The sequence below is a fragment of the Nyctereutes procyonoides genome, unplaced genomic scaffold, assembly GCF_905146905.1.
Source record: "Nyctereutes procyonoides isolate TBG_1078 unplaced genomic scaffold, NYPRO_anot_genome, whole genome shotgun sequence".
Lineage (NCBI taxonomy): Eukaryota > Metazoa > Chordata > Mammalia > Carnivora > Canidae > Nyctereutes > Nyctereutes procyonoides.
Genome location: NW_026575046.1, coordinates 35,413,500 through 35,437,169, shown reverse-complemented (window position 1 = coordinate 35,437,169; position 23,670 = coordinate 35,413,500). Strand labels below are relative to the sequence as shown.

Genomic DNA, 23,670 nt, shown 5'->3' with positions numbered 1-23,670 from the left:
TGTGGGCAAGAGTCTTTGCTGTAGTTTCTATGGGAAGAAACAGGCAAGGCAGGGCAAGCAGGCTTAGGATTGTTCAAGTTGAATAATTCAGTGGGATCTGGGGCATATGAGCTGTTTTTGGTCATCTAGCACCTTACCCTGGGGTGACCAGGGCAGGAAGACTGGCCAAGAGGGTGAGAGTCTGCATTTGAAAGTTGTTTGCCATCCCTAAGAATTGGCAAATCCTGAGAAGGGCAAGGCCTTGGCTGTCAAAGCATCAGAATATAGGAAATACAAGACATGGTTTATACCCTTGAAATGAGTGTGAGCGCTTATTCCCACTTCTCCTTTGCTCTTCTCTGGTAGAAGTACTTGGTGGGCAGTTAGTGAAAAGAGGAGAAAGGAAGAGAAAGGAGAAGCAAGGTAATTTTCAGGAAGGTCCAACTAGGTGGCACAATGGAAAGAAAGTGGCTCTTTGTTCTGTGAACCAAACTCCCTGAGTTTGAGCCAGTAGCAGTTGACCAGCTGGGTGACCTTGGGCCTCAGTAGTCTCATGTGGAAGATGTGAATAAGAGGTAAAGATCCCTAGTATCATGAGGATTGGATGTGTTAATAGATCTTTAATGTTTAGAGCTGGCTGGCCTATGGTAGCACTCAACAACCTCCCAGCGCCTTGCTTCCTAGGTGTGGCCGGTGGAAGGGCAGCATCAGCATCACCTGAGAGGTTGTTCAAAATGCAGTTTCTCAGGTCTCATCTAGAATGACTGGAACATAATCTGCATTCTACCAAGATCCCTGGGGATTCCTATGCACATTAGTTTGTACCTGAGAATACCTGTTTCTTAAGGATATGCATCTGATCTCAAATATCTGTTTCTCTCCTCCAGCCATGCTAGTGCTTTGCATGTAGTAGGATCTCTACATGTATGTTGAAGTCATAAATTTCATTTAATTAGACTCTTCCCACTCTCTTTCTTTTGAAAAAGAGATGATGATCTGAAAAACCTGCATTCTCATTACCAAGACTAATTGCTGGGTATTAATTGCCTGTACTATGTGGCACCTACACCCCATGTGTTGATGAAATGGCCCTACAGTATGGGAAAAAAAAAAAAAAAAGGACAAATTTGTAGCATCTGCTGGTAAGAATACTCACCATGACCAATTTAAAGCTGTCAACATGACGTTACTGAAGGCAGAATTGGGAGGTATGCACGTGACAGGCTCCCACGAGTCAGTAGGAAGTGTCTCCATTGTGTACCCTTCCTCTCTGTTGGTCAATTGATTCCATGACTCTTTTTTTCCTTCAGCAAATCAATATGGGGTGCCTCCTCTGTGCCCATGCCCTACAAAGGTTGAGAAAAGATGGGCATTGAAAAGTAATTTTCTGAGCCTTTGGTTTCCTCTTCTGTAGAACGGGCATTGATGATAGGCGCAGTAGAGAATGTTAAGTGCTGTGTTAACTACTGCATTTTACAGACACATGGGATTATGATCATTTTATAACAATGAAGCCACACTAAACTTAACCCAGGCCCACATGTAAGTGGAAGGTCCCTCCTGCTGCAAATCGCATGTGTTTGTTTATAAACTAGGCCATGTTTCCTCTGTAAGGCTTTATGTGCATCTGCCGGAGGGAATTAGGCAGGAAACAAGCTTTGGCTGGGAGACCGTGACAGTGGCTCCAAATCCCTGGCTCAGATGACCTGGTTGAACCAAGCCAATTGGTCTCCCCGTGGTGTTTACAGGCTGAGCCACCACCACCTGCAGTCTGCAAGTAAACAATGTCTATCCCAAGAAGGAAGAAATGAACAGGCAGGTGCGGCTTGCTTCTCTCTGCCTCTTCCCCTGTGTCCGTGGTCTGGAGCAGTGGGAACTTGGCTTGGCCTCTCACAAATCATTCCCACAGCCGAGTTGACAGGGGGAAACCGGGTGAGCCGTCCACATGTTTCTGTTTTGCATGCTTCCTTCTGGTGTAGTCCCCCCGTCTTACTTTCCCAGCCTTCTCACTATACCCCTTAAGAACTTAAGGGTATCTGTGGGCCCAACTGGTTTAAGAACCAGAGCCGTATGCCAGATGTCTCATTCGGACCCCAGAGGAGGAGCAGCTACAGCAGCAGCAGACTGCAAACCTGTGTGACCCTCAAGTGCCTCCCCAAGGCTCATAAAGCCATGGCCCCATGCAAGAATCTCCATAGTGATTGTGCTTCTCTCCTGGGAACATGTTCCTTGTGACTGGAGAAAACAGGTAGGGTTTATACCAAATGGAAGCTTCAGGCTGTTAATACAAATAGAGGAGTTTCTCTGAGTTTCCAGTTTGTTCCTGGGCCCCCTCTTCTCTCCAAAGCAGTATTTGGGTGACTTTAATTGAAGTAGTAATAACATGATCATAATAAAAATGAATTCAAACAGTATAAAAGAGAGGGTACAGTGAAACAGGTTTCTTTCTTATCCAGGATTTCCAGATTCCCCCCACCACCACCAGAGGCAGCCATTGTTACCAGTTTCTTGTTTATTCTTTTAGAAATATTTCTTGTGAAAGGAGAATGTTGATAGGTAATATAGTGTTTTATAACTGTATTTGGGCTGATACAAGTCAAAATTGCACAGCATCAATGGATACTTATAAAATACACCAGTAAAAAGATGTGACAAATAATTTCACTGTGGATGTTGTGCGCCAAGGCCCTTCATGCCTGTCTGATCAACAACTCATCCTCTAAATGTCTGCCTGACTTCTTGCATGCTACAATGCTTTGCAAAGTAACACAAATTATCAATGTAAGAAGGAAAGGGTATTTGTGAAGGAATCTAGACAGTACTGGAATGAAGTGAACCCTAAGTGAACATGTGGGTCCTAGCACACCCTGTGTGTATATATACACATATATGTATGTGTATGTGTCCTTAGCTCGCTCTTTGCCAGCAAGAGAGGTACTGACTGCAGTAAAACGTTATTTTTACCTCATTGGTAAGTTGTTTATTTTTAAAGAAAATGCTTATTGAAAATTATTATCACATAACTAGTGTGTTAAACGTTCAAATAGTCCACAAGTGTCAGGTTAAAAGAAATGAAAGTTCCTTAACCCCTCCCACCGTTCCAACCAATTGCATTCCCCATCTATAATCACGGTTGGAGAATACATAACTGAAAGACATAACTGTGTGTATACAGGGTGTTTCTTAATCCAAATAAGATTATCCTAGACATAACATTCTGTAATTTTTTTTCTAAATTAACATTATGTCTTAGGCACATATAAATCTATCTCATTCTTTGAATGGCTGCAAAGTATCTTATGTACATATGTTTGGCAAGTTTAATTACACAGAAAGTCTTTCCAGGATATACAATAAATTATCTTATAGCAGCTCTGTCCTCAAAACTCTGAGGCCCACCCTTACTGTGGTTATACTTTACTCCAGGTCCCAGGACTCATATCTGTGAGAGTGGGCTGGAAAGAGAACATGAGATTGAAAATGAATGAAGAGAATGTGTAAGAATGTGTGCATGATGGCCTGGAAGGCACTCAGAATTTAGAACCAAGGGACTTAAGTCTGAGACCTCACTCCACACCTCCCAGCTGTGTGGTCTTTGAACTTCGCCTTCCTCAAATCATTTTCTCCTTGTCTTTGCCTTTGGCTAGACTGGCATCTCCTGTGGGCTTTTTTTTTTTCTTTTCCTGTGGGCCTTATTCAGTTTTACAGATGGTGTTCATGGTGCAAGGACTGTGAGTGGGCGGTGGGGGTGGGGGCTGGTGTCAGGGCCCCACTGGGGAGTAAGGAGCCGGTTCACCAGAAGACTGGGATCTGCTCCCAGCTGTAACAGTAACTCACTGGGTGACCTTGCGAGTTCCTTTTTCTCTGGGCTTTGGTTCCTCTCATCTGAAAAATAAAGTAGATCAGATCACTCGAAGGACTATTCAGTGTTGGAAGTTCTGTGCTGCAGAGAGTGCACGGTCTCAGGGAGGTGGGCACCTGGGGCAGAAGGAGGTGGCTCATATACCCGCAGCAGTCCATCCCCGTCTGCTGTTTTGCCAGGGAGGGGCATGGCCTTCCCCTTTGAATACCTGGCCTTCCTTCTGAAGAACGTATAATAAACACTGCCTCTGTGTCAGGCACAGAGTAAGCCCTCGCAGGGCGGTACCGCTAAGTCATGACAGGTGTAGATTCTAGAGTCAAACCATTCTTGGTGTAAAACCTAGTTCTGTAGTGTTGGTTTTCTTGCCTATACAGTGGGAACAGCTGTGACCTCACTGGTGGATTTATAGTAGGTAATGAGTGTGGTCCTTAAGAGAGGGAACTCTTTTCAATTGTGTTGCATCCCCAGTGCCTAAAACAGTTCTTGGCACATAGTAGTTTCCATATATATGGGTTGAATGACTACTGAATGGCTCCCTTACTTCAGTCAGTTATCATAGCCACAGTGCGAGCTGGCCCGCATTATTGACTTGGCACAATGCTAGGAGACGCAGAGCCAGAATTCAGGCCCACCTGTGTCTCCCTCCCCAGCTTACCCTCCCCACTTGTGCCTTGCCACCCCATCCCTTATGGAGCTGGTCACCTCTGCACCTCCTTCCTTCTGTGATGCCTTTCATGTTCCCAGTACCTCCTTCTCATTGGATGCAGATTGGGGTGGGGATGGGGAGCAATAAGGGGAGGGAAGGAAGGGTAACAGGGTGTTTACCTCTTAGGGCAGCCCCAGATGTAGGGACGTGGGATGTGTCCCCGTAGGTTTAGCTCTGAACGGACACATTCCTAGGAAGTACTTCTTGCCTCGGTCCTTCAAGGGTGTATTTGCATAAGTCCCATGGTCATTCAGGAGTTAAACATGAATCATCTGCTCCTCCCTGCCTGTCCTGCCCTGCCAGGGTTCCTCTGTATAATTTCGTTTATATCAGGCTCTTAACAATGAGCAATAGGATGGAGAGTGGAATAGAGAATAGTGTGGGAGGTTCCAGCCACCCAGCCTCCTGGACTCCCCTCCCGTGCCCCCTGGCTAAGCTCTGCCAGTGCTTACATTTAGCAAATTAGATCAACTGAGGCTCCTGGGAAGATAAATGACCCGTGGGTGCTCAGGGGAGAGCAGCTAGCAGGATTTGGGGGTGGAGATAGGGAAGCCTTTGGGAATTAGATTCTAAGAAATCCATCCCCCTCTCCCCGACTGTTGTTGTCTAAAGCTGGTGCTCACTGTAAAGTGCTGGGGCTTGTGCCAGCTTCTCCTCCAAGCCAGGTAGTCAGGGAGGATGGCCACGGTGCCATGGGGCAGATTACCAGGGACCACAGTAGGGGGACGAGCGGGAAGCAGCCATGAGTCCTATTGCCAGAAGGACCTTCAGTGTCCTCCTGAGCCTGTGCTTCTCGAAGTAGAATCTTCCCACTCTCTGAAGCAGAATTGTCTGGGGCTTTGTGAAAAGACAGGCTCCTGCCACCACGCCTGGGCTCCAGGCCAAACTTCCTGAGTATTACTGTGCAGGGAATTACCGCAGGATTGTTTACAGCGCAGATGCTCCAGCCTACGATATCTGAGTCTCCTACATTTTTATTTTTAATATGCTCCATAGAATATTCTAATAGGTAGCTCTGGGAGTTTGACCCATCAGTTTGGAACTCACTGATGGACATCCCAGAGTCTGGACCTCAAACCTTGGGCTCTAGATACCCGGCAGACTTTGTTATTTAATCTCTCCAAGGCCCAGTTTCCTCATCTATGAAGTGGGACTTCTGATGGTGCCTAGTAACACTGATGAAAAAAGAATGACGATTGTAAGCACAGTGCCTGGCCTGCGGTTAACTCTCAAAAAAATGGCATCCAACAATGAAAAGTAGGCTAACAGCCTCCTTCGTCTTATCTCCCAGCAGACTGATATCTTACTTAGGACAGGCCAATCCCACCCCCACGGAGAGGTACTGGTGCCTGTCACTTGTAACCATCTGTAGATGGGGGCTATCTTTCTGACCCACTCTCCAGGGCTGTTGTGACAGAGGCAGCGTGAGATCATGGTTAAGGCTGTGGGATCTGGAACCAGACTGCTTGGGTTCTTGCTACCTGTGTGACTTTGGGTCAGTTTATTAACCTCACCTCACTTTAGTGTTCTTATTTGTACAATGGGGATAATGTTTCTAAGGATCAGAAATGTTGGTGTGAAGAAGAAAATACTCAGCATAGTGGCTGGACCATAGCAAAGCTTCTGTATAGCTACCATGATTCCTATTGTTCACCATGTACTAAGCTTTGGCTTTATCTCTGTTCTGTTTGACCCAGAAGCTTATTCAAGGGAAGCCTGGAACTTTCCACTCACTGGGTGTTATCTTCACAGCCACAACCTGATGGGCACAAAACCATCCTCTGACTTGCTGTCAAGCCCTCTGTTTCCAGTGTTTGGAGCCATTGGGGGAAACTGAGGTCATGGGAGGGGCCTTGGTCAGGCGAGATGAGAAGAAAGCTTGGGAACAGGATGCCCACAGTGGCTCTCCCCTCTGCCCTTTCCTGTCTGGACTCGAGAGCGGATGTGACCTTTGCTCTTAGCCCCACTCCCACCCTCAGCTGTTCAGGGAGCACCTTGGGTGTCGGGCTGAGGGGCTGGTCCCAGATTGCTGCGTCAGCCTGGGTGAGGCAACCGGGAAGTCGTCAGGCCCCCTGGCACCAGAGTGAGGTCAGCCAGGGATGGATTCCAGGAAGGCTGCTGCTGATCACAAACTGGCGCTATCTCTCCCACAAGCATCACAGGCTCTTCCCAAAGGGCAGAGCCTGGGTGGGGATTTGAGGGGGGAGGGGTGGAGGTGGAAGCTGGGACAGCCAGACAGAGGTCTTGCCGGTTTGGAGTGACAAAGCCTGACTTGGAGATACTTTAGCTTTTGAACTCTCTGGACAGATGAGGGCCTCAGGTTTGGGATCCCATGACATGCTGTCGGTGCCCTCGGACTCGTTACTGGGCTTCTTCCTCCCCAGAGCCCTGGCTCAGTGCATTCCCTTGCTATAGTATTCATCTTACTGTATCAAGGATGGCAGATACCACCTGTACTCACCAGGGATTATTTGCGATCGTGATCAATAACAGGTCATAGCACTCTTTCTATCAGAAGCTGCATTGATGGAGTGCTCCGAGGCAGCTGTATCCAGTCCATCCGTGTTGGGGGCGATGAATTCTTTTTGCTGTCTCTGTTATATATTCTAGTGATTTATTCCCAGGTTCAGAGTGTAAGCTTCAGAGGGGCAGGCCCTTTGTCTATCCTGTTCACTTCTCCATGCTCATCATGTGCATCATGTGCTCATCTATGTGCATGGCACATAGAAGGAGCTCAGGAAATACTTATAGAATGAATGACCATCCTCCAATGAAGCTGTGACTTACTTGAGGACAGGGATTATGTCTAGATCACATCTAGTACAGATTAAGAGTTCAGTGAGTGAAAGAATGTAATGAATGAACACATGTCCTTATTCTGAGTTCAGTGCTTGTATCTATAACTGGGAGCTAAGAGTAGTCACATGTTCTTGGTTGTGGATGTTGCTTCACTAAAAGATGGCCTCGTTGAGGCTAGTAGGAGTGCCATCAGTGATGCCTCTGGCTTTGGTTTCTGTACACAAAAATATTTTCATTTAATCATCTGGAATCCTGTTAAATTAGTAAATTATCATTTGCATTTACACAGGGGAAACTGAGGCTTGGAGTTTGTTTGTTTTTTTTTTTAAGAAGTGCATTGAAGACCATTTGACAGCTTACTGTTGGAGTGAGGACCAAAACATGGGTTTCCTCACCCCCAGGCCAGTGTTTATTTTCCAGTTTACAGACCATCTTTTTCTGAACCTATAAGTTGCAACTTTTGATATGTCACATGCGGTGCTTGGGTTTGGGAGGCTTTTTGGAATCCTGGTCTTACCATCCTTTGTATTATTAACTGCCCCTGGTGGGCCTTTTTAGAAGCTTTGAGCATCTTAATTAATAAGCTTTTAGTATCTGAAATTGTGTACCACCTTTCATATACACATGCATATTTCTCTGGAGGGAAAGTCTGAGTTTGCATCAGAATCTCACCAAAAGAGACCCCATACTATACATGACCCCATAGTAAAGAAACAGTGATCAAAACCAACCATGTCATTTTGCATATGGAGAAACCGAGGCCTGAGCAAGAGACTTTTCCAGGACTATAGTCTTTGACCAGAGATTCTGTTTCTCCCATTGACAGAGGACTGATTATGGTGAGCAGTAACCTCAGCTACATCATCGAGCCCCTCCCCGACAGCGAGGGCCACCACCTTATTTACAGATCTGAACATCTCAAGCTGCCCCTGGGGAACTGTGGGTTCAAGTACTCCAAGTCCATCACTGGGGACAGGGTCCTTCCTTCTATGAACCAGACCAAGAAACGACCTCGCAGGGTGAGTCTCAGTGCAAGAGCCAACCTGGTGGTATGCTTGTCCCCTCAGATGTCCTTACTTTGGATCCAGGAGTATTCCTAAATTAAAGGAGATGGACAGGAGGGAGGAAATAACCTTTCTTTTTAATTCTAAGTTCTTATCTTTTTCACTGCTATGTGAGATACCCTTGTATTGCATGGAATAATTGCCTTTGGGAAAAACTTTTGGGAAAAAACACTATGACATTTATAATACTCTGAGATGCTGATTTCAGAAACTTTAAAATGTGAGAAAAAAAAAAAACCATGCCTTCCCTTTTGGAATAGCCACTTAACCATATGCACAAAATGCATGTATTTATGTATACTGAAAATAGAGGTATGTGGTTTAAATGCTTTTTGGGAACTTGACTGTCAGCGTGTTCCCTCACAGTATGTTGGCCTGTGAACTAGCCACCCCAGCTTATTGTTTTTTGAGTATAAAGGACTTGACTCATAGTCCCTGAGCAGCCCCATCGATAACCAAGATGACTGGCTGAAGGTGTAGTAAGGGTAATGGTAACTATAGCCAGCATGGTCTCTAATGCCAAGTGTAAAGTCAGTAAGGAGGGCCATTATTAACTAGCATGCACACCATTTCTACAGCTCTGATCTGCTTATATCTCTTTCTTAGATGAAAAGGGAAGATTTACACTCCATGAAGTATGTGGAGCTTTACCTTGTGGCTGATTATGCAGAGGTAAGGGGGAGCCAATGGGTTTTAGTGGAAAAGCTACTCTCTTGATAGATAGCTGCCATTCCAGGCTTCCAGCCACTTTGGGCGAAATGCTGAAACATTCATCTTTCTCCAGTTGATCGTGTGATTTTGGCCTTAAATCTGACCAAGGGCTCTTATGGCTATTTTTTAAATAGTTGAGAAAAAAAAAAAAAAAGAGAAAAATCTCTTCTGGCTCAATACATTAATCGGATAGAAAATCAGGGCAACTAGTGTTATTTAGATTAACATTTCTTAAACTGAGTCTGAGACCTTTTGGTTAGGGTGTATATTCTTAGGGAGTCCATAAATTCTCTGTGGAAATTTCAAAAAAAAATTTTTGCAAAGATAATAAGTATATTCTCAGTCATCTGATTGAATACAATTTTTGTTCCCATGGGTGGATCCATTTTATAATCATGTGGGTGCCAAATGAGAACCAAATGGTCCTCAAAGTATCAGCAGCACCCGGGAACTTGTGAAATGCAAATTCTTGAACCCCATCCCAGATCTGCTAAGTCCTAATCTGTGCAGCTGAGGTCCCGGAATCCATATTTTAACAAGCCCTCTGGGTGATTCTGGACACAGGCAAGTTTGAGAACTACTGACCTAAGGAATAGCTGTTTGCCCTTTAATTCTATATGTCTCAAATCAGGTGAGGTTCTCACTGACTGGCCTTGGCTTCTGAGATTTGATGAACTCTCATCCCTCTCACTCTTTCATTTCATTTGTTCATCAACAGTATCTTGATTTTCTCTTATGTGTCAAGCACAGTACTTGGCCCCAGGAGATTAAGATAGACCTGCCCCTGACACCAAAGTTTATAAAAGTGGCACAAAAACTCAAGTGTGGTGACTGCCAAGATTGATCTCTATAGAGAATTAGAGCAAAGGTCATGAAAGGTCTGACATGGCTTTAGGAATTGGGGAAAGCTCCAAGCTGATGATGTTGAAGTTGACACCCAAAGAATGGGATTAAGCTCCAGAGCCCATATTTGCCTAAACTAGCCGTATTTCACGTCCAGTTCTCACTTCATATAGTGATCTAATCACAACTAAGCACATCTGGGCAGGGAAAGTCATGATGAGCTGAGCACTCGTCATGTTCTAACACTGCTACCTCGCCTGGGGTCCCCTAGGACAGAACTCGTCAGAGCTCCACCTGTCTCATGCCCCATCCAGATGATGCAGCTCTTTCCAGGGAGCTTTACCTTCCCAAGGTGGCCTTACCTAGTCCACGGTCCCAAAACACAGATCGTGGAGCAGTGCAGGGCATGGAAAGAACACTAGGCTTCGTGCTGGAAGAGCTGCCTTTGAGAGCGTTAGTATGCAGGAGCACGTGGCACTGAGCTACCTTAAAGGACAAGGAGTCCTTAACTGGGCAGAAAAGTGGAGGTGAAGGGCATTTTAGGCCAAGGGAGCATCATGTTCTGCTTTGAGAAGAATTTAGCTTTGTAACTGATGTAGGTATTGGTTTCTCCAGCAACCTTTCCTTTTCTTCTTCTTCTTCTTTTGTTTTCCTTTCCAAAGACTGGTGTGCCGGTAGGATGGGGGAGTGGTGTGGGGAGCAAAATCTAAAGCTGATTTAAAAGCCGAGGTTCCATGGTCATGGGGAGAGGTAATGACACTGGCCTCTGCCCGGCAGGACTGCTTTGTGGTGAGAGGGCTGCTGGAAAAAAGGCTGAGTTCCTCTGACTCCAGGACATTTTTCCATTTGAGCTTTTGTTAGATGATCTAAGATCATCTCATACAGTGGTCTTGAAACTTTTTTTTTTAGCCACAGAATCTTTTGTTCAGATAAAGCTCCTGAGACCCCCACAGTTAAGTATATAGAAACCCCACTGCTCTGATGTAAAGGTTGGGTGATCCTCCTCTTCGGCCCTGCACTCTCCCCAGTGCAATCTTGCTGCAGGGTTCTAAGACTGGATGGGTGTGAAATTCTGGAAGCTGAAGAATTGGGGGTGGGTTAGGGATTGGGCATCTTCAATATCATGACCTTCAGGGCCACAGCAAAGCCCCAAGAGGAAGAGTGGCTCCCAAGGGGCCTCTAGGATTATGGTGTGGTTTAGGGCCATCTTCCTGTTCCAGAGGAGAGAGCCTCCAGCACCGGTCCCATAGGCATTGCTGACAGGGCGTGATTCGTGCAGCCTGTGGATCAGTAATGTGCTCATTTCTCAGGGTTCTGGGCTTTGAATGATTCACTGGTGGGGGATGTAATCAGCCAGGCTGGGTTTGCAGGCTCACAAATCCTCATCTCCCCACACCCCTTCTCCCTGACTTTCTCTCCCAGTGGCCTCTCATCCTCTGCAAGCAGATATGTATTCCTGACAATTAATTAATCTAAGAGGTTGGGAAGAGAGAGAAGGGGAGGGCTGCCTTATCTGTGATTTATAACCTGGTGCTGAGATAGGCCAGGCTCCATCTCTGGGCTCTGAACCCGGTGCAGGGACAGAGCCGCCCGGAGAGTGAGTAATTACAGTAAAAATGACCAAGTAGCTGCTCACTCCCTGAGCCTAGGTGGGAGAGCCTGGGCCAGTCCTCTGTTTATTCATTACTCAGGTGAAATGGGAAATCTAGGCAGGGAAGGAGCAAGATAGGATGTTGTAGGAGGATATAGGATAGTTGTAAAAACAGGCACGCAGAGTGCTGATATGTTCCAGAAAGAATGTGGGGTGGCTGGCAAAGCCCAGGTGATATTCCACGTTTTACTTCCCGTGTCACCCTAGAAAGTATAAGGTTGATAGAGTTCTTTCTTTCGATCAGGGGTCTGCAAACTATATTTAGCCTCCGGCCAAAGCCAGCCCACCACATGTATTTGTAAATAGAGTTGTACTGGAACAAATGCTTCCTGCTGTGTGTATTGTCCATGGCTGCTTTGAGCTGCAGTGGCAGAGTGAGCAGAGGTGACACAGTATGTCTACAAAGCCTCAAATATTTACAATCTGGCCATTTATAGAAAGTTTGCTACCCCTGCTTGAGGCTCCTCTGGACAACATGGTATATTGTCCAGAGTATATTGTCCATCAACAACAGTGGTATTATCAGGCAGTTGTTTAAAGATAGGATTAATATATTTGGAAAACAGTGAAATCTGACTCTGATGTTCTAATAAATATTCAATAAATGTTGCAACACTTTCTCTGCAGTGAGACCAATTTAGAAATGGGATGACTCTATTAAGAGAAACTTTAGGATTCACAAGTCATAGGTCCAAGTCTTGGGCTTTGCATTGAATTGAACTCTAGAAAGCAAGGGTGAAGTGAGATGATCCACAGTTCTGACAAGTGACAGTTCTGAGGAGGCCCGGGAAAGTCCAAAAGCAATGGAAGAATAGAAGCGGCTGTTTTCTCCCCTGTATCATGGCCAGACACACCCTTATTCCAACACATATCTCAACGTGTATTACCTGGCTATTTTTTTTTTTTTAAATATTCTTGCTTGGATGTTTTTGTGGGATGGGGTGGAGGAGTGATATGAAGGGTTGAAATTGAAGTAACATATATACTGTGCACTAGGTAAGTCAGATAGGTACCCGGATTCTCTGTAACAATGGCCGCATACAGGACATGCCCATCATTTGCAAATTTAGGTTGCAATTGTAGCAGATTTTAGCTTTACACTGTGAAGCTTTCTTTCATCATTGCAGCTGAAAGGGATCTGTTCCTTTTCAGGCAAGAATGATAAATATGATGCTATATACTGAAAAGTCTCCCTACCGGTACCCATGGCAGACATTTGTAATTGAGCCCAGCACTCTTTCCTGCTGAACCCCACACAGTCTCAGAATTCTTCTCACTGTAGAAAGCACTGCCAATCAATCTGAGTGACATGCCAGACGAAGCCTGTTTGCCACAGTCTTAGGGTCCTGATTGCCAGCACCATGTTTGTCATTGGCGTGGCCTCCCATTGCAGTTATTTATGTGTCCATTTTAATTGTGTATGCCTTAAATACAGAATCTGTCATTGTTGTTATTTCTGGCTCTCTCTTTTTTTAAAGATTATTTTAGAGAGAAGATAGAGCAAGCAGGGGGAGGGGGAGGGAGAGAGAGAATCCCAAGCAGACTCCTTGCTGAGCGCAGAGCCTGATGCGGGGCTTGATCTCACAATCCTGAGATCATGACCTTGAGTGGGAACCAAGAGTTGGAAGCTTAACCAGTTGAGCCACCCAGGTGCCCCTCTCTTTCTGTTTTAATGTAAGGTCCTCTAGGCCAGTACCAGGATCTCACATACTAGTGCCAGGCATAATGCCTCGCACATGGTAGACATTCAGCAGTGATTTGATCAATGTTGATCAGTCGCATTTAGGGAGGCCTCGTGAGCTCCCTGTAATGATGGCTTCATGTTGGAGTGATGGCCAAAGCAAGGACCAGATTGGTCCCACTTCTAAGCCCCAGTAAGAGTTTGCAGGAGACCTGATAATTTGGAGGACAGGAGAACAGGTTTGACTTCAAGGGCTAAAGGAAGAGACCTCAGTTTACTGTACGACTATTATATGCCTACTGTGTGCCTGAGACTGAGCTGACAGCTGAAGATACCAAGATGAATGTGACCCAGGTTCTGCCCTCCCTGAGCTGACACTGTGGAGAGTGGGTATGTGAGGGGAGAAGAAATTGTATAAAAATTACTGCTTTAAGGGCAGCCCAGGTGGCTCAGTGGTTTAGCGCCACCTTTAGCCCAGGGTCTGATCCTGAAGACCCGGGATGGAGTCCCACATCATGCTCCCTGCATGGAGCCTGCTTCTCCCTCTGCCTGTGTCTCTGCCTCTCTCTCTCTCTCTCTCTCTCTCTCTCTTTCTCTCTCTTTCTTTCTCTCTCTCTCTCTCTCTCTCTCTCTCTCTCATGAATAAATAAATAAAATCTTTAAAAACTAATAAAAATAAAAATAACTGCTTATAGAAGGTTGGAGAAAACAAAAGCTAATTGAAAGATAAGAAATGGGTCACAGGAGGGTCCAGGAAGGGGTTCTGGGGCCTCACCTAGCTCTGCTTGCTCCATTCAGTTTCAGAAGAATCGGCGAGACCAGGACGCCACCAAACACAAGCTCATGGAGATCGCCAATTACGTTGATAAGGTGAGACCAGGTGTGTACTTGTGGGAAAGGTGCCAGCACCTTAGACAGGAGATCACATGGCACCTCAGCTGCCTCATGGATTGCTTACCCCCCACAGTTTCTGAGAGGCAATAGCAGTGGCATAGAGGCTTAGGGTAGTCATGACAAAGCCCTCAACTATGTGACCTTAGCCAGGTAAGTTGTCTTCTTTGGGTTGCAGTTTTGTTTTGTTATGTTTTTAATTTACAAAGCAGAGGGGCTGGCTTAAATCAATGGCTTCAATGGTTTTGTTTTCCTGGTGGAACCCTTCTTTTAAATGAAATCTTATGCCAGTGTCTAATATAAAAGTCAGGTAATGACAAACTCTCTAAACTAAAGCAGGGGTGAGGATCCAGAGTGCTATCCTCTTGCTCCTTCTCCTCACCCTTGCCAATGGCTTCCAGGGAACCTAGGACACAGAAGAGCCCAGTTTAAGAATGCTTTAAGGTTCTCTAAGGTTCCTTCCAGGTAAAAAGATCAACACTTTTTAGAAAGCTTACACTGTGAAGGTTTCTTTCATCATTGCAGCTGAAAGGGATCTATTCCTTTTCAGGCAAGAATGATAAATATGAGGCTACATACTGAAAAGTCTCCTTACCGGTACCCGTGGCAGACATTTGTAATTGAGCCCAGCACCCTTTCCTGCTTAACCCCACACAGTCTCAGAATTCTTCTCAATGTAGAAAGCACTGCTTGGTCATGGTCAATCTGAGTGACATGCCACTGAAGATGGTATCTTCTGCTCATGTGACCACATTTTCTGACTTAGGGGAAGATTGGGGTAGGTCAGCATGGGAAAGAAACAGCCTTAAAAGTTGAATGGGTTGTTTTGGGCCAATCTGTATAGTCTCCATCTGTAAAATGGTTCTAAAATTAGTTATCTCTTAGAAAGACTGTGTGAATAGCTAACTTTCCCAGATCAGGACCTTTTAAACATGCCCTTAGGAAATACCCAAATTGTTGAATTTTACTAGAACAGGCTGGTCTAGGACTTGGAAATACTTTGCTTATATGAAAAGGAGTATTTTTTATACTACAAAATGCAGTAGAATAGATAACCTTAAATTACAGTACTCTCTTGATAGGCCAGTAGTAAATGGTTTTTAAAAGTTAGATTTTAATGTTTGGGGTCACAGGTCTCTTTGAGAATCTGAAAACAGGGATGCCTGGGTGGCTCAGCAGTTGGGCGTCTGCCTTCAGCTCAGGGCGTGATCCCGGGATCGGGGATTGAGTCCCACATCGGGCTCCTTGTGGGACACCTGCTTCTCCTGTGCTTGTGTCTCTGCCTCTCTCTCTGTGCCTCTCATGAATAAATAAATAAAATCTTAAAAAAGAGAGAGAGAGAATCTGAAAACATTGTACAATTTCAGGGCTCTCAGAGCACTTTTGATGCTTAACTCTAGGCCTATTAGGGATTCATGGATCCCAAATCTAAAGGGGAATTATTTTTTCAAAACAGAAGATAAAAAAAAAAAAAAAACAGAAGATAAAGAAGAGAATTTAAATTTTTTTTGCTGGATTTACCAGCAAACTTGGTAGGGTTCTGAAGTCATCAGATGGGAGAGTTAATGGTCTGTGTTTTTGTTTTGCCTTAGATGGCTCTGGAAACACTGGTCAGTGTTCAGTGGCAGGTGAAAGTCAAACATCAGCATTTCCTGGAAGGAAGGCCTCCAGGGACACAGCTCAGTTGTCTTTCTAGCTCTTAGTTCATTCAACAATAACATTTAAATGATCCTACATCCCAAACACTCAACATCTGGGAAAACAGAAAAAGCTTGTTTCCTGGGGGGTATGTATACAGGAGGCAGACCCCGTTCTCACCATGTGACATCTATTGTTCTGGAGACCCAGCAGGTGGCTGACTTGGCTGGGCCTCCCCATTGTGAACTCTCCAGCTGGTCTGGGTGGTAGAACCAAGAGTGCCTATGAAAAATGGAAGCGAGAAGATACCATGGCCTGGACCGTATTTGAAGCCCCTAGCCTTGCCTGGCTGGTCCCTTCTGGAGAGCAGTCTGAGTTTTCTCCTGAGCAGCTGATTTTAGTCACCCTGGCTAGGGTGAAGGAAGGCAATCCCAACTTCTCTGAGGCTTGCTGATCCAGCAACTTGTAAAACTGGAAGGAGCGGCACTAATTTGCTGAATCATGAACCCAATTCAAAATGTTTTCCCTTAACTGTGAAAAAGCCAAGTTTTACATCCTTAAAAGCTCCCTCAGGCAGCAAGTTCAAACCCTTTATTCTCTGTAATGATTGACCTGGCACAAAACGGGAAAATGACTTTCCTTTGAAATCAACTGCTATTTCACTGAATCTGGAGCCCATCTTACACCACAACTTCTGGGGGGCAAGATGAGTCTCTGGATGTGTAATAGGCCGGCACTGAAGCAGTGAGGGTCTTGAGTGGCTCTGGGGTCTGATCTGATAATCTGGGCCTTAATCCTGGCTCCACCATCCTCCTGCTAAGACTTTGGGCAAGTTACTGAACTTTTCTAAGCTTCCGTGCTTGGGACATAGAATGTGCTTGATAAACATTGATGTTACGATTGTTTTTTTTAGCAGCTGCAGTACCTGCCAGTTTTGGATTTAAGATGGTATCTTCTGCTCATGTGACCTAGATTTGCGTGCAATTTTTTTTTTTTCAGAGTCACTGCCTCAGTAATCTCTAGGGTAGGCCAGTCAAAGAATCCTTTGAACCTATGCCTTCCAGTGGTACTTAGCTTTTTCTTTCTTTTAAAGATTGTATGTATGTATGTATGTATTTATTTATTTATTTATTTATTTATTTATTTATTTATGAGAGACAGAGAGAGAGAGAGGCAGAGGCACAGGCAGAGGGAGAAGAAATTTTTTTTTTATCGTATTTGATAGCAGCTTTTTTTATTGGTTACAAAACCTAAGCCCATATACAAAATTAGGAACACATTTAGATGCCTCTTTTGAAAGAACGTTTTAGTCTTTTTTAACTGAGTTTAAAAAAAATAAAAACAATGCAATTTTTCAACACTGTTCTGAAAACTTAAAAGTGCAGCAATATACTTAGTTTCCTTTGTCAACGAAATGGTGCAATTCCAATTCCAAACTGATAAGGTCACAACAAATTGAATCAAGCAAATGCACACATATGTCTGCACTACTTGATGCTAATGTTCACTTACGTTGTTAGTTCGCACTTAAAACACAAGAGGAAATAGGAATCGGCACAGTAGAGGCCCAATTTAATCTCAATGTGTGCAAAATTTAAAAGGTAACTGTAAGGAGTATAGAGTGTCCAGAAGAAACTAACCTGGAAGGAGTACAATTCACAATATCAAGAAGATTTGGACTTTAAGGGTTTCACCAAAGTTTGTGACCTTAATTAGCTTTGACTTTGTTATTCCTACTTTTAGTGAACACCACACAGTTTCAAAAATTTCGACTACAGTGTCTGAACAGGATGCAGTTACCATATGAAGCTTTAACTCAAAATTTGGATAAAGAAAAAAAGGCACAATGAAGTCAACTCAATTTTATGTGCACAAGAGTTGAAAAATCTGAGCCACCTTAAAGAGAAATTGATTCTAAAATTTATAAAACCTATAAATAATCAGAGGCCAAACCACTATATTAAAACAGATTCTCTAGCAAGTAAAAATCTTGCAGTTTAAACATATGCTTGTATCCATTTCAGATACAAGACAAAACTCAGTCTTTAAAGTGGCTCCACCTTGGCAGATACATATATTTGTAATGGGACTCATCCCAGGATCCTGAGAACACACCCTGAGCTGAAGACAGATGCTCAACCACTGAGCCGCCCAGGTGCCCCCAGTAGTACTTTGCTTTAAAGAAAACGCTCTTCCTGTTTATATGTGCACGAGGTGAAACATACCACATCACAAACACCAGGTGTAGCTCTACTCTGAAGGAACCCGGGAGTCAGGTCTCATTTATAGAATTTCAGGATCTCTGGTTTGGACAGAACTCTAAACGGTATCTGGGACCTTCGCAGTCTCATGCTGGCCACCTGTTTGTGGCCTTTGTGACAAAGCCCAAACACCTCCAGTGACAGGAAAGGAAACTTTCAAGAATAAGTGTATCTATGTATACCCATTTACTCCAAAATGAGTGGGAGACCTCACACAAAAATGCATCTCTGTACAATTTGGTATCTCCATACAGCGAAATACCATTTAGCGATACAAATAATGACAGACATAGACCATGAGATGGATGAATCTCAAAAATATGCTAAGTGAAGGAAGCCAGAAACAAAGACTACATATTCTGTAATTCTGGTAATTCTGGTTATAGGAAATGCCTAAACCTCCATCTCAGGCTTCTTTCCCCTAAGCTTAATGACCCATCTCTGGCACCAGAATGTTGTGTATCTTTCTCAGCATCTCATTGATTCCTTCTGAAAAACGTGAACAGCAGCCCCTGTTGCCTCCATGCCCTTGGAGGAATGTACAGGAGAGAAATCCGGCCCCTGCTCCAAGTGCTGAGGCTAGGGAGGGGCATATAAATCTCCTGGTGTTGACAGATGATGCTGTGGCATTCGTGTGTGCTTTTTCAGTTTTACCGATCCTTGAACATCCGGATTGCCCTCGTGGGCTTGGAAGTATGGACTCACGGGAATATGTGTGAAGTTTCCGAGAACCCCTACTCTACTCTATGGTCATTTCTCAGTTGGAGGCGCAAGCTGCTCACCCAGAAGAACCATGACAACGCACAGTTAATCACGTAAGTGGCCTCTTTCCATGTGCGTTTCCTCGGGCCTGGCTGCACAGCCCCTGCCTGCAGTGTGGGTGCTGTGCTGTCTGCTGCCCTCCCCCAGTGCTGAGAGTGGGTGGTACTAGCCATCCTGCCTCTCTGGTCTAAATAATCACTTACTTCTCAGATGTGTGCTCTGCCCCCAGTACACCCAGGAAAATATCAAAACCCTAAGAGTCTTAACAGCCCCAAGAAGTGTTTATGATCTAGGTGAGAAAATTAGACTTAGGCAATGTTCCGCTGAACCTCTGAAACGGTTGGGTGTATATCGGGAAGTGACTGACTGTTGGGGGCTGCCTTCAAACAGACTTTCTAGGGGGCTCATTTGGGTCTTCCTGGTGCTTTATTTTAGTAGGCATGGTAATTTCCCAAAGCAGTAGCAGAAGAGAGGCTTCCTTAGGTTGCCCTTCACGTTGTTCCTGGGGGCTCAGGGCTGAGACCCTGAACCGGTTCCAGTGGCAGATAGTGTAGCAACCGTGCGTTTGGTGGGAGGGAGACATTGGCGTTGGGGGGTGTTGTGCTGGAATTTCTTCAGTCCTGGAGAGAAATGAACAGATAGTGTTGGGAATCATGGTGGCACATGAGGCTCCCCCAGGGGAGGGGTGAACATTTGATGTTTTTAGTGTTGACTTCCAATGGTATTCTGAGACAGTTATAGCAAAAGGCACAGACATAGTAAGGCTATTTTCCTTTTGCTCCCTAAAAATATCTCTCTGAATCCATAATCATTTGTTCACTCTTTAAAAGAAATGGGGAAATAATTGTACCCAAACTCTGGCTGTGGAACCTTCACCTAGGAAGTTTTTGGGTTTGCTTGAATTTGCAAAGCTTGGTTGGTGTCCTGCTTTGGGCAAGACCTTGAATCCAGGTGTCCAGTAGGACTTCCTCAGGGCCATGTCTAAGTTTATAAGATAACCTGTGGGCTTCATAGAGATTTGCATATGTTTTATGTGTTCTTTTGCAGATTTTTTTTCTCTAAAGAACAATCTGCCTTCAATTCAGCAAACATTTATTGAGTGCCCCCTATGTGTCAGATTCTATGCTAAGTTCTGGTGACACCCAAATAAATAAGGTCATCTTGGCTCTCAAACATCTCATGGTCTAGATGAGAAGATAAATGTGGAGATATGAAAGCACCACATAATGAATTTCCATGTGGAGCCTTTAAGTAAATTCCATGTTGGTGGCATGCCTGGAACCTGAGAATACTGGTGTTTTATTCATTCCCTCTCCCCTGTCCTGGATGGATACAGCTAAGAGAGGGATGCATTGTACTGAAGGAATGTAGCTGGCTGTTGGCAGATTTGCCTCACAATTGCAAAACAGAGGCAGAAACAGCTCATCTTTGCACCCAGCTGCACTTTGTGAGGCTCCTGATGGGACACATCTGTTTCCTTGGCCCCAGGGTGATGAGGAAATGAAGCATCAGCCCCCACAGCTGCTGCCCAATCCCCCCACCGCATCCCCATACACATACCATAGAGCCAGGGATATGGCAATGGGACCCTGGCAGCTGACAGAAGTGCTCATGAGTCATATTAGCATCAGGACCTGTGCCACTCTTTCCTCAGCTCCTCCCCCTGACCTTTTCCTCTGCAGCAGGAATGGGATGCAGCTTTGTGAGCACTGCCCATTTCCTTCCAGGGAACGGGGCTCTGGGCATATTGTGGGAAAAAGTGACCTTTTGCTCCCTCCATTTCTCTGAAGCAGTGAGAGAGTAGGTGAGAGGAAGTGAGAGGTGTGGTGACCTGGAAGTTGTCCAACTGGCCTAGAATACCGGGGTTTCTCTCCTTGGGAATGATCTGGCAATGTCAGCAGGGCCAAGGAACGCCATGAGGGCTGTCCACTCCTGAGTGACCTTCTCTTGTTCCTTCCTGCAGGGGCATGTCTTTCCATGGCACCACCATTGGGCTGGCCCCCCTCATGGCCATGTGCTCCGTGTACCAGTCTGGAGGAGTCAACATGGTGAGTCCCAGCCAATATGTTGATGCCGCAGAAGGCAGAAAACTGCCTCATGGGACAGGAGGTCATCTTGTGGAAAAAAATGTTTATTATTGCGGGGGAGAAAAAAAAGCTTGACATCAAGTAGGGCAGTTGTTTAAAATGAAGTCATTAAGTTCTAAGAGATGGAGGTACCCAGGGGTGAATTTTCATTTTTTTATAGTTCATCCCCAATTTTCAAGCTCAGGAGAACCCTGGAAGTGATTACATTACATCTAGTGATGTCAGCTAGGTCTCTTGTGTTCCAAACCAGGGGCTGGAGAACATACAGTAGATAATAGAGATAAAAATTATTTTTTAATCCTCAGTTTTGTTTTTATGCATGTTATTATGAAACAATTGCTTGTCTCAAAGTCATGGTTAGGAAATTACTGCCTTCTTTTGAAATTCTCTCTGGCTTGGTGGGACTGTTTTGACTATCCATTTCTAACCTGTGAAGTAGATGGAGGCCTGCTCTCCATCTGTTTGTCCACCCCTTTATCTACCCTATATTCATCCACAGATGTAGCATGACAGTTAAAGCACAGGCTTTCATCACCGAGCCTGATGTGCTGTTCATGGAATCAGTGGACAGCTGTGGGGCCTGGCTAAGAAAACACAGAAACAGGGAGTAGGGAGAGCTGCCCTCTTGACCCTAACTCTCTCCTTGGGCAGGACCACTCTGAGAATGCCATTGGTGTGGCTGCCACCATGGCCCATGAGATGGGCCACAACTTCGGCATGAGCCACGATTCTGCGGAATGCTGCTCAGCCAGCGCAGCTGATGGCGGGTGCATCATGGCAGCTGCCACTGGGTGAGTCAAGCGCCATGACAAGGAGAGCAGAACATTTGAGGACAGTACAACCCAAGTGTTCCTCCCAGTTGGCCCTAGGAGCCTCTGTTATACCTCTTGCAGGGGCCATGGAGGGAAATGCAGTTGACAACAAAGAAATTGAAAGAGAACTAAGAAAGCAAATGTGTGCAAGGAACATTAGGTTTGTAGGAGGTACTTTGGTGCTGGTGGAACCCTAGATATACTTGATTTCTGTCATAGAGTCCTCAGCTATAAAATTGGCCTGACCACATGTTTCTTTTTCATTTCTTGAATTTTTGAAGAGGACCTATGTTGAATAGCCCCAACCCTTCAGTCTCTCCGTCCCAAGGGAATTTGGTCAGTGCTGATTCAAGATTCTGATGTAGCCTACCCAACAAGGAAAAGGAAGGGGAGCATCCATGCCTGCATAGTGACCCCTCCAGGAATTTATAGGTTGAATTTACCATGAGAATAAGAACAAGCCAGCTACATCTCCCTGTATTTGTGAGGATTTTTTTTTTTTAACCAGAGCCTTTGAAAGCGAAACAGCCACAACTCTTAATATTTAGTATCTGGACTCATACAGCAGAGAACATTGGGTTCTCCCAAGACCTGAGTTGCTCTTTTGAAGGCATCATGGTGGGAGTTTGTGTTCCCTTTACCCCAGACCATTAGAGCCTACTTATGGTTCTTAGGGAAAGGTATTTCAGTGTCTTTAAGAGGAAATGCACTTTTCTTGGAGTTCCATCATCCGGTGTTTTCCGTTGCTTCTTGGCTGTGACATACAAAGGATGATGTTGACGTGCAGGATACAGCTCCATGGGTCATGTTCAAATCCCTAAAAGCTTACCATGAAGTCCATCCCTTTCTCTTTCAATCTAAAAAGCATATTTATAGTCCTGTGGTTGACAGTTATATTAATTACTACACAATTTTGTTTTTAAACTAGAGGCAAATATAAACTACTAAAGTAGTTTAAAAATTGTTGGCCACAAATTCCTGGTGACAGAGCTGACAACTGAAGGGAGAACCTCCAGTGTATAACTTTTAGTTGGTTTAGAACAGGATAACTCTTCCTTTATAGACCCAAATTGTGGTACTGACCTGCTGCTAGAGAATATATGACTTCTGATTCTTTTTTTCCAATAGCAGAACCCAGGACCTTTCATAATCTGGTGATGAAACTATGCATTTGTGAATTGCTGGTTGAGTTTGGAGTGCTGCCTGCATCCTTAGAATAGAGGTCATAAGATCACTGGCCCAGTGAAAAAATTAAACCCATGATCTTGGCTTTTTTTGGCTTGGTCTTCAGTTCCAAGAAAATCTCCATCTGATAAAAGCTTCAGGAAAAGTTTGGGTTGGCTAGTATTTTATTCAGCTCTAAGACTCAGGAAACCTATTGTAACATATTCATAACCCTTTATTTATTGCAACCCCTTCCTACAAAGGGAAGAAACTGCTGCTTCTGATTCTCAGACACCTCCTTGCACAGTGAGGGGAAAAAAGAACATTATGGGGTGGTTAGAAAGAATTGTAAGAGAATGTATCAGCCATGTTCTAAGAGGACAGAATGTGTGTGCGTGAGACGGTGGGGGTCTGAGTCTAGGTGGAATCAGCATCATAGGCAGCAGGATTAAGACTATTCTGGCTGCTTGCTGCTCAGATTCCCAATCAACTCCAGCCTTATTCTCTGCCAGGCATCCCTTTCCAAGAGTGTTCAATGGATGCAACAGGAAGGAGCTGGACAGGTATCTGCAGTCAGGCGGTGGGATGTGTCTCTCCAACATGCCAGACACCAGGACGCTGTATGGAGGCCGGAGGTGTGGGAACGGTTACCTGGAAGATGGGGAAGAATGTGACTGTGGGGAGGAAGAGGTAAGGTGGCATGGTAGTGCTAGCAGGAAGGGAAGATTGTGCACTGGTTTCAAATCTTAAAGTCAAAGA

The 23,670-nt window shown here is 44.8% G+C and overlaps 1 protein-coding gene across 1 annotated transcript in view; it reads left to right on the top strand.

Annotated features, from left to right (window-relative positions):
• Positions 1–23,670, top strand: part of ADAM19 (ADAM metallopeptidase domain 19) — an 84,162-nt gene that overhangs the window by 41,747 nt on the left and 18,745 nt on the right. Inside the window, exons 6-12 of the mRNA XM_055325486.1 lie at positions 8,173–8,365; positions 9,017–9,082; positions 14,095–14,166; positions 18,735–18,901; positions 20,812–20,896; positions 21,587–21,726; positions 23,424–23,601. Of these exons, the coding sequence (XP_055181461.1) occupies positions 8,173–8,365; positions 9,017–9,082; positions 14,095–14,166; positions 18,735–18,901; positions 20,812–20,896; positions 21,587–21,726; positions 23,424–23,601 (901 nt within the window). The remainder of the gene's footprint in view (positions 1–8,172; positions 8,366–9,016; positions 9,083–14,094; positions 14,167–18,734; positions 18,902–20,811; positions 20,897–21,586; positions 21,727–23,423; positions 23,602–23,670) is intronic.